General features: G+C 41.7%; 1 protein-coding gene across 4 annotated transcripts in view; it reads right to left on the bottom strand.

The window, feature by feature from the left end:
- LNPK (lunapark, ER junction formation factor) overlaps nt 1–11,473 on the bottom strand; it is a 41,019-nt gene that overhangs the window by 17,784 nt on the left and 11,762 nt on the right. For all 4 annotated transcript variants that reach the window (XM_083712061.1, XM_083712063.1, XM_083712062.1 and 1 more), the window contains 2 exons: nt 8,938–8,996; nt 5,718–5,758 (listed from right to left, as the gene is read on the bottom strand). In XM_083712061.1, the coding sequence (XP_083568187.1) occupies nt 5,718–5,758; nt 8,938–8,996 (100 nt within the window). The remainder of the gene's footprint in view (nt 1–5,717; nt 5,759–8,937; nt 8,997–11,473) is intronic.

Raw genomic sequence — 11,473 nt, 5'->3', positions numbered from 1 at the left:
AAACCTGAAGGAAGGTAGGTTGGGGGTTGGCTAGGGCCATGGGTGGTGCTGTGGGTTAAGCCACAGAGCCTAGGACTTGGCGATCAGAAGGTCAGCAGTTCGAATCCCCGTGACGGGGTGAGCTCCCGTTGCTCGGTCCCTGCTCCTGCCAACTTAGCAGTTCAAAAGCACGTCAAAGTGCAAGTAGATAAATAGGTACCGCTCTGGCGGGAAGGTAAATGGCATTTCCGTGCGCTGCTCTGGTTCGCCAGAAGTGGCTTAGTCATGCTGGCCACATGACCCGGAAGCTGTATGGCGGCTCCCTTGGCCAATAAAGCGAGATGAGTGCCGCAACCCCAGAGTCAGTCACGACTGGACCTAATGGTCAGAGGTCCCTTTACCTTTTAAGGACAAATTGAGGTTGGTGGTACAGAGCCCCATTTGCCCTAACGGACCAGTCTCCACTGCCTTGCTCTCATAGAATCATGGAGCAAATGTTGTCCGCAGGGACCTCATCTGTTCTCCAGTAATTCTCTAGATTATAGACAGAGGCTCCGAGATTACATTTGCAAGCTTCTTTAGTACCCTTGGGTGCAGCTCAAGGAGATTTGAATTCATTTAAAGTAGCAGCTTAGAGCAACACACAAGATAATCTAAAGAGGCCTTCAAGAACGATCTACCTGATGGTAAGTTATCTGCTTGCTCAGCCACGAATACTAGATGATATCCGACTAAGTAATACTCTAAGTACTAGAGAGTGAAAGAATGCTTCAGAATAGATCACTCAGGCTCTTAGGCCTGAAAGAAGTTTCAAATATTCTAGGCAGCAATATTTAACTACTTAGGAAACCAAGTGAGTAGCATTTTTTAACACACATCTAGAATCACATTATTCTGGACTGGTGAGTCGGTTAGCAGATTAAGAAGCAGATTTCCTATGGTTTGGCTCTTGTGTCCTCCCTATTCATTGCTCCCCTTGCCCCACATTCACCTCCCAACCCAATTTTCTTCAGCCCTTTCTTCTCACCTCCCCAACCCTGATATTTACATCCCTACCACACCTGTGCTTCTCTCTTCTCCCACTACCTTTCCACACTCCCAAACCTAGATTCAAATTTGTAGTCCATTTTCTAACTGCCCAAACAAACAAAAGGCAAAGCCTAAAGCACTCCAAGCAAAAATACATCTCACATTGCCCTAAACTGAAATCATCATCTCCACTGCCAAAAGGATTAGAGAAATTAAGGATCTGTTCCAATCCCTACAACTGTACTGATGGCAACAGCAGCTACAGGAATCTTCTTCTTTGGCGATCACTCCTAGCGTACTGGTGTCCTCTCACATTACCAAGCACATTCCACTCGGTAGCTAAACTGCCTTGCCAAGTAGAGCAGTCGGGGACAGGAGAAGGATATTTTCCGCTGTCTCCACCCGCACCTCCAACGCTTGCCCCAAACAGCATCATCAACACTGTAGCTGGCATCACTGCTCCAGGATAGTAACACAGGAAGCTGCCTGATACACTGTCAGACCAACGGTCCATCTAGCTCTGCAGTGTCTGAAATGACTGGCAGTGGCTCTCCAAGGTTTAGAGAGGGGGCAGCTTCCCCAGTCCCAGCTGAGAACATTGGGGATTGAACCTGGGACCTCCTGAATGTAAAGCAGATGCTCTACCATTGAGCTACAGCTACACTACAGCTACAGCTACAGCTAACACTTGAGCTACAGCTACACTACACCAATACACTACTACTGCTGCTGCTACTACTGCTACTACTAATAATAATAATAACAACAATAAATTACTTATACCCTGCCCATCTAGATGGGTTTCTCCAGCCATTCTGGGCAGCTCCCAACAGAATATTAAAAATGCGCTAAAACATCAAACATTAAAAACCTCCCTGAACTGGGCTGCCTTCACATGTCTTCTAAAAGTCAGATAGTTGTTTGTTTCCTTGACATCTGATGGGAGGGCGTTCCACAAGGCGGGTGCCACTACAGAGAAGGCCTCTGTCTGGTTCTCTGTAGCTTCACTTCTAGCAGGGAGGGAACGGCCAGAAGGCCCTCGGGGCTGGATTTCAATGTCTGAGCTGAATGATGGGAGTGGAGATGCTCCATTAGGTATACAGGGCTGAAGCCGTTTAGGGATTTAAAGGTCAGTACCAAAACTTTTAATTGTGCTTGGAAATGTACTGGGAGCCAATGTAGCTCTTTTAGGACCTGTGTAGAAGTGCATTGCCCGAATGGGCTTCTATTTCTTTGTCATGGCAGTAGAGCAGAGAATGAAGCCACTATCTAAATGATACACAACTTACATAAATCCAGAGACCCATTACAGTAACAGCTGCCAATGCGGCAGCATTTGAAGTCTTCCCCTGGCATCCATGAAGCCTACCTACTCAGTGTCCTCCTTAGTCATGAAGTGGTGAGAATGGTTACCTTCTTCACCCTTTAAAAGTACACAGAGCTGGAGGAGGGAGTTAGAAGAGTAACATTTTACTCACTTTCCTTTTTCAGCACTTATTTGGCTTAAATTGCTTCTTTAAGTAGATTTTTTATTTCCCGAAATGCACACATTTAAAAATCCACATCTGATCATGTACTTGTAAGCTGCTTAAGAGCTGTTGTTTTCAATAAACTAGTTGTTTTAATTTTTTTGTTAAATAAATAAATAAATAAATGTACTCGGTGCCCTTGCCTTGACCATATATGTTGCCAAACAGATGGCTGTCACAATTCGCTTGAACAGTACTGAAGAAAGGATTTGTGGGGGAGCAACAGAGTGAAATAATTATAAAGGTGTACACAATTCCATCCCCACAAAATGAGCAATGGACATTCATGGCACACCACCTGCTGCTGCCCTCAACAATCTCTGGGCAAAAGTTGTATAATATTTATTGGCAGAGGAAAATATTTGGCACAAGTAACTAACTAGCATGTGGAAGACGCAAGTGCTACTTGAAAGCTAAACTTACATAAGAAAGGTCATAGAAAATTCATTGGCTCACAAACCGTATTTCACTTGACCTTTTTATATAGGTTTTTATTCTTATAAGTTACGGAGAACATTTCCACAAAACATTTTTGCCCTTTCAAAACCCTTTATCGAAGACTAAACTAGCTGCTTTTTTTCTAATCCCTTTTAAAGGCCACACAATCAGAAGTCACAACTGCAAGGAAAGCCTGTATTTACCTACCCATCTCATTCCATTAAGATTCCCTCAATCAATTTGACATGTGCCATGGAAGCATCTCACCTGAACAAGTTGACCCAGCAGGGTTTTGTGTGTTCCCACAAAATTTACTTCTCAGGGACACGCCACAAAAGGTTCTGTTACAACAGCCTCGCCCAACCTGGCTGTTTAGGACTCAGATGCCCATCAGCCCCAGCCAGCATAGTCAATGGAAAGGAATGATGGGAGTTGTATTCCAACAGCTACTGGAATGCACCAACAGTGGCACTCAGCCACCCTGCTCCCATTTGGGAGCCATCATGTGGAGAAGTGTATCTCTGACAAGGCCTTGAACACCTCCAACCAATCTCTCTGGGTGCAGGGTGTTCCCAACCTTGCATATACCTACTTCTCAAAGCTTAGTATTATTTCCAAAACACTAACACCCATGGGAAGGCACTATTACACCAGTCCAGAGGACTTGAAAAACAAGGTATTTATTTATTTACGAAACACACAGAGATAAAACTTCAGTAGTGAACACACAACTCACACAAGCGAACAGGTAAAATACTTTTAACTTTTCTACTAGTTCTGCCTTTGTGATATTGCAGTAAGGACTCATATATGCTAAACATTTAAAGTGGTATCATACCACTTTAAACAGTCATGGCTTCAGCCAAAGAATCCTAGAAACTATAGTTTGTTAAGGGTGCTGAACGTGGTTGAGACCCTTATTCCCATCGGAGAGCTACAATGCCCAGACCTCCTGGGGAAAATGAATGACTGTTGAACAACTCTGAAAATTGTAGCTCTCTGAGGGAAATAAGGGTCTCCTGACATTCAGCACCCTTAACAAACTACAGCCTCTAAGATTAAGCGGTGTGCCCTTAACAAATATGTACATATTTGGCTCTAACATGCGAGCAGATGTGCAAATATGTGTTCTCCAGGCATTCCTTCCTGAAGCTGACAGCACCACCTCACATTTACTAATACATTTTCAGATTTCTGCCCTGATCTACCTAGGGGCATATTATCTTTAAGCAGCATCAGATTTGCAGAAAGGCAGGGTCTAAGTCCTATGTAAATCAAGATTAAAACTTATTTTAAAGTCCCTGATTAAACATTAATTCTGGCATCCAACAGCCTACATGCATTCCACCTACTACTAGTAAGAATTAATAAGTCTGTGTATGATCAACCAAATAAAAATACAGTCAAAGTATCCATGCACTGTTTAGGATTTTTTTCTATTATTAAGTGCTCTAGAAATTCTCTGCAAATACATAAAAAATAATTACTGCTATTGGAACAGCTTATTAACGGTGTCCAAGACTTACAAAGATTAATGGACTGGGAGTGAGAAGTGCTTGGCCACGCCCTACTCTCCAGTCTCTTAACGCAAACCTCCAGTAGAATGAATTGCAAACTCCAACTAATTTGCTTCCTCCAACAGTTTGAAGCAAGAGCCGCCAACATGGTGCCTCCAAATGTTGCCAGTCTACAACTCCCATCATCCCAGATCGTTGCCCATGATGGCAAAGGCTAATGTTGTTAGGAGCCAAACAACATTTGGAGGGCATGTTGACTTAACCCTGATATACACTAAAAGAGCAACATTTGTTAACAGGTTAAAATGTTGGATATGACTTAAGGATATGACTGAGATGACCAAACAGTTCAACCAAAAATATTTGACTAAAATTTACAGGTTCGCTGGTACCAGACCTGAAGTTCAGGGTGCATTTCTAACACTGAAGTTTGATGATATTTTGCATCAGGACAGTTCAGTTCATAAAGAATAGGTGCCCTTCCATTGTGGTTCATATACTGAAAGGATTTCTGAGTAGCGGATAGCTGATTGGATATAGTGATTTTAAAACTGCATATATGACTGAATAATAAAAGAGGTGATTGCTGCATTACTTGAAGCCACTGTGACAATCTTTACCTGGATCCATTTTTAAGAGGACCCAAGACTTAGGGTTGCTGGCTAGCTTGTATTCTTAGTTCTAATTCCACATACAGCTTCGTGTGGGTGTGTGAATTAATTCCGCTATTGTTATTTTTCTCCTTTTCTACACCAAAAATGTGGTAAGCAAAAAACAAAGTTTCTATTTGAACACAAAGCATTTCTACTTTGTTAGTATTCAGTTCAGGACCTGTGCAATACAATCCTAGCCCCATTCATATTATTTTACCTTTAAAATAAAAGTTTTCTGTATAATTGCATGATAAACACTGCAAAACAGAAAGTGGCTATCTGCCATATTTTGAGCACAACTATTGCACACCCAGCAAAGTGGGGGCAGGGTATCTGTGCACTTGACTTCTGTTCACAGAGCAGAACCCAACCGCTTCTTATCCTACCCCTTTCAGCCTCCATGCCCCCCAAATCTGCTCTGGAGATTTGAAGGAAATCTCATTGTGAGGGGAGAGGAGGCACTCACACAAAATTGGATTTCATCCATTCAGCCCAATCAAATCCTGTTAACTTATACAGTTTATTTGACAAGATATTACAGGTAAGCCGTCTTTATAAATATACACACTTACTATTTTTTTCTTCTCAGCTTTTAGAACTTCTAAAGCTTCATCTAAAAAAGAAGATTTAAATCAATATTTAATACCAAGGTGACATGTCAAATATGCATGCATATGCAATAAATAAAAACATTCATACTCTGAATTTGAATACAATATGTTGGCCAGCATTCGAGTATAACATTAGCAACGCCCCCCCCCCCCGTCTCTTGGTTAATTAATGGAAGAGTTGTTTAAGATGCATCATCATTCACAAGCAGTTTACCATTTTTACTGCAACTGAATGTGGTGAATTATGAACCCTTTTAATGTAACACTTTATCAATCAAGCTGCTATTAGAACTAAAATTGTTTTGACCCATCATAAGAACTTCAATAAAAAAGTTTAAAATATTGATGTGAAGCTGTGGATAAAGGCATGCCACTTAATAAAGATGTGAATTTGGCTGAAGGTTAAGTAAGAGTATTGCAATGAATTATACATATTAAACATGGGGCTACCTCCAAAGATGGTTTGGAAATTTCAGTTGGTGCAGAATTCAAGCCAAGGCTGCTCACCAGGGCAGGATAGTTTGAGCATATAACACCAATCCTGGCCCGAATGCGTTGGCTGTCAAGTAGTTTCCAGGCCCAATTCAAAGTGTTGGTTTTGATCTATAAAATCTTAAACGGCTCAGGACTGCAATACCTCAAGAACCACCTCTCTCCATATGAACTGACCCAGACCCTGAAATCATCATCCAAGGCCCTTCTTCCTCCATGAGACGTCCAGAGAGTGTCAACATGAGAATGGGCCTTTTCTATTGCAGCTTCGCATTCATGAATGCTCTTCCCAGGTAGACTCACCTGGTTCCTTCACTACATAGCTTTAGCTACCAGGCAAAAACATTCCTCTTCTCACAGGCCTTTAGCAAATGAATCTATGGCCTTTTAGACTAGGGTGTGTGTGTTGTTTTGTCTGTTATGTTGTTATATATTTTTGTGTTTTTATAATGCACACAGCCATCATCATTTGATGGAAGGCAGTATATAAATTTCGTAAATAAAATATGAAAATAAAAATAAGCTTCTCAATATAAACTGTTAAATGTCACCCCCAGAATTAGTGTGCATTATTAGAAATTCACAATTAATAAAATCTCTTTTTGCCTAAACAAATTATTGCTAGTCGGAAAGCCATTCTACTGAGATATAAGAAAAGAAACACTATAAAAATGCAGTTTTAACACTTTGCTAAACTTATTTGGGGGCGGGGATGGAAATGCATGTGACATTTTTCATTAAGTTAACACTATTCCATTTTCAAACTCAATAAACTCAGTGTAGGAAGCCACTATCAAAGTAGCAGTAAAACATATCTGTTGCAAGCCCTCTAGTGAGGGCCTATATTAATTCTGTAAAGGGCCTAGCACACCTACAGAGTTTGTGGAGCAGTAGGCTTTTAAGGGTTTAAGCAGAAAGGAACGTGTCAAGATGCAGTAATGAACAGAAAAACGACTCGCGAAGGGCATCAAACTGTGAAATGTAACAGGTTTGTTATAAACCAGCCTTTGCTAACTTGGCATCCTCCAAATGTTCTGGACTACATGTGGTGGTGGCTGATGGGACTTACTGTCCAAAACATCTGGAGAGTACCAGGCAGGCAAAGGCTATTGTAAACCATTCAAACAAGGTTCTGGGCTGTTTGGAAATAGAGAGAGCTAATGCAACAAAGGGACTGGATGTTGAATGAAACTGGAAAAACCAGGTTGGCATCTTCACCGTGAAGCTTGCTAACTGGCCTTGGGTAAAATCACTCTCATTGGGTTGTTGCAGTTTTAAGATCCAAGGAAGAAAGGCATAACAGAAGTGAACAAGTGACTTTTACAGTCACTTATGTTTCAAACAATGCTCACGCCTATGTGAGTATGGCAAAAGCACAACAGATTTCAGCCACAAACCACTAGCATGAGAGGGGCTGCATAAGAAATAACTCTCAAAATTGGGGTTCCTCTCATTTCCCTAGGAAGCCCATGAGCTCAGTCCACATTACCTCCAGGTAGATTTGCCTTAGCTGAGTAAAGATTTCTTCTGCCATTTTCCTTTTTTAAAAAAATCATTTAAATGAGAAAGGAAGAAGCAACATCTGTCATGAAAAGCCACTGCTCCAATCACAACTGTCCATGCAGAAGCAACAGCAAGTTCTTTGGTGCCATGGTAACCCTAAGTTTTGGGCAAAATTCATTAACAAGCAGAACTTAAAAGTAGCAAAATAAAGAGAGGAAGCTGCAATTAATTTTTTAACCTGCATTGCTGTCATGACATCAATACAGCCTTTGAGAGTCAATTCCACCACCTGAGTTCTAACTCACCTTTTAAAAGAATTTATCAGTCATAGACAAACAAAAATGAAGTATAAGACTCTTATCAGGTTCTCGGGGAACTGAATCATGTTTAACAGTAGCACATGGGATTCTAAACCAGACCCTTTCTGTGGGCACAAATGTCATGCAAGTGAGGACAACAAAACCAGGCACTCTTTAATAACCAAGGGAAGAAAAGGGTCTTCAGTAGGTTAACCTAGGACAGTCCTGCTAAGACTGCATCCAACTTCAGATTGAATCCATATTGTTGTTGCTATTGTTATTATTATACATCTCAACTTCCTTCCAAAATGAAGTTGGTTCCCATTCCTCTCACCATTTTAGCTTCACAACAATCCTGAGATAGGTTAGACTCAGAAATAGTGTCTGAGCATATATTTCTCCAGTTCTCCAGTCCAACGTTCTAATAACCATTAGACCACAAAAGCTGCTTCATAACTTAGAACAAACACATACTTCCTTAATTCCAGTGATGCTTTGATGTATATTGGGTACAATACACAAGTATCTAAAATACTGTGAATTTACCAAAAGATAAATTAGTCATAATTACTTTCTATTAATATAGCAAGATAAGTGTATTTAAATATCCTTTGCTATTCAGCTTTCAGACACATTTAAGTACCTAACAATTAATCCATTCATCTTCAAAACATTTTATATTCATTTTCCATTTTATAGCTGACTATAAGGTTGAGTAGATTTCCTGAAGTCTTAAAAGAAACTCACTCATAAATCTCACCTACAAAACCATCCACAAGGTATTTTAACACGAGACAACTATAGGTTATGTAATTGTATCTATACAGTCCCATGCTTAGGCTAACACAATCTGGGGGTGGGGGGTGGATAAGGAAAAATACACTTACTGTTTCTTTCTGTTCTTTTAGAAAAGAAGAAAATGAGGAGTGTTCTTATGGACCAAATTCTGTGGGGAAAGAAAGAATTTCCACTATTAAAATCTAGGCAAAAGGAAACTGAATGTGCCATTCTTCCCTATGGATGGAATTAACTTCCTCAGCAGACTTTAACATAACTTAATCTAAAACTTCACAATTAATGCTAGTCTCAAAAAGCAACTAGGGACAAATCAGCTTGCTTCACAGAAACCTCATTTAATATTAGCAGAATGGGTTCCTTACATGGATTGTTTTAAAAGTGTTTAAAAGAAAGAGCGTTTAGATTGCAAAATAGAATCCCTTGAGTGCAAAGTAAGTATGTGAATGATAACAGTGATCCAAACAAGCCCATGCCCCAACTTGGACATTTATACTGCCTAGACTTTCAGAAAACCCTAATTCCTTCCCAGTTGTGAAAACAAGGTCCAGAGTGTGGCCTGTCACATGCGTTAGGCTGATGACATGTTGAGACATCCCCATGATTGTCATGGCCACCATAACGTCCTGAGCCATCCCAAAGCCAACCGCATTGGCATGAATGCTGAAGTCCCCCCAAAATCAGCAGTCTGAGAATCCTTAGAGAGGAGGACTGCTGGGCAGTGAGGTGGGTGGTAAACCAGCAGAAACCCTGACCTGTCCTGCTTATCCAGCATCAGGATCAAACAACCTATTCTCTTACATTATATCAATTCTTTACTGCATTCATAGATCGCCTTTCCCAATTGTCAAAACCACTCTGAACACTAAACACAGTACTCCATAGGAGACCTGATCAATGCTGAATAGAGCAGCAGTTGTAACATTCTAAGTCCAAGGTGGGGGGGGGGGGGAATGATCCTGCTGAAGCAACTCCCTAGTTGTTAGACAGCATAAAGACCTAAGCACTTGAACTCCTGACTTTTACCCCCTCCCCTTACCGAAGTACTACAAAACTACTGTGTGAAAGACAGGCAAAGGGTCTCAGCAGGCCTTATGCTCAAATTGTTCTGAATTGCAAGCTCTGTTCATTGTGAAGTGAACAACTCAGCCCATAACTACACTATTATCAGTTTGACCACAACAGCCATTTTATCATGGAAAAACCAGCAGCCTCAATATACCGTATTTTTCGCCCTATAGGACGCACTTTTCCCCCTCCAAAAATGAAGGGGAAATGTATGTGCGTCCTATGGGGCGAATGCAGGCTTCCGCTGAAGCCTGGAGAGCGAGAGGGATCGGTGCGCACCTACCCCTCTTGCTCTCCAGGCTTCAGGAAGCTCTCCGCTAGCCGTGGGAGAGGTGTGTGACTTCGCGCAGCTCTCCCACAGCTAGCGGAGAGCTTGCCTGCACCCAGAAGCTTGGGGCGCGCTGAGCTCAGCACGCCCCAGGCTTCGAGGTTCGCACAGCTCTCCGCTAGCCGTGGGAGAGCTGCGCAAAGTCACACACCTCTCCCACGGCTAGCGGAGAGCTTGCCTGCACCCAGAGCTCAGCACACCCCAAACTTCAGGCTTCGCGCAGCTCTCCGCTAGCCGTGGGAGAGCTGCGCAACTTTGCGCAGCTCTCCCACGGCTAGCGTATAGCAGCCTGTTCTAGGGGCTGGGGTCGGGGGAAGCTCCGGCTTCTCCCACCCCAACCCCGCACCTGGGGGGAAATAAATTTTTCTTTATTTCCCCCCCAAAAAACTAGGTGCGCCCTATGGGGCAAAAAATACGGTACTTTGTCATGCCAAAACAGTCCTTTGACTTGGCCCTGACACAATACAGGCCAACCAATACAATGAGGCGTTTTTGAAAGTCACACTAGATCAAGAGTTTTGCAAACAATTTCATTCTATGAATTGCAAAACACCTTTTGCACAAGATGCATGATCAAGGAAAAGACCATTTAGGTGTAAGTTGAGAAGCATAAATGTTTTTAGCAATCACTTCTTTTTCCCAAGAGATCAGCAGATCAGACAAGTATTAATGTTTCGATGACCATTTTAGTATGCAGAGTCAAAAATAAAGATGGTTTATTTTCAAAAATTTATTCAAGAAAATCCTTGCATAATGAATTTGTACCATGTTTTAGAATTAAAGAAGTAAAACCATGTTGTTATTTTCTCAACTTTTCAAACAGGAATTGAAATGCAGGCATCTAGCTAGGCAAACTACATATTCCTGGAAGCCAGCTCATTTTGCCAGCACTAGTAATACAATCAGACCCTCGAGAGTAAGCCAAAACAGCAGCAACTGTTGCTGAACAGGGAACAACTGCCAATTGGAAAAGGCAGGCTTAATTTACTTGCTTAAGGATGAAAAACGTCGAGAACTGGTGCTGGGGATCACACCAGATGTACGGTGAAGCTCCACAACTTGACCACAAACAAAGACAAGTTGGCAACTGCTTACCAATCATTTCCTGCGAGGAAGAAAACTAAACTATTCTGGGGACAGACGAAGAGTGGGACTGCATTTTTTGCAAGTCATACAAGTCAAAATTTAAGTTCTGGGCCACATACCTCCAAACATACCTGAACACTGAAATG

This window comes from Podarcis gaigeae (genome assembly GCF_964106915.1).
Source record: "Podarcis gaigeae genome assembly, chromosome: 1".
NCBI classification, from domain to species: domain Eukaryota; kingdom Metazoa; phylum Chordata; class Lepidosauria; order Squamata; family Lacertidae; genus Podarcis; species Podarcis gaigeae.
The sequence above is the reverse complement of the archived record's forward strand: the minus strand, read 5'-3'. Positions and strand labels throughout refer to the sequence as shown.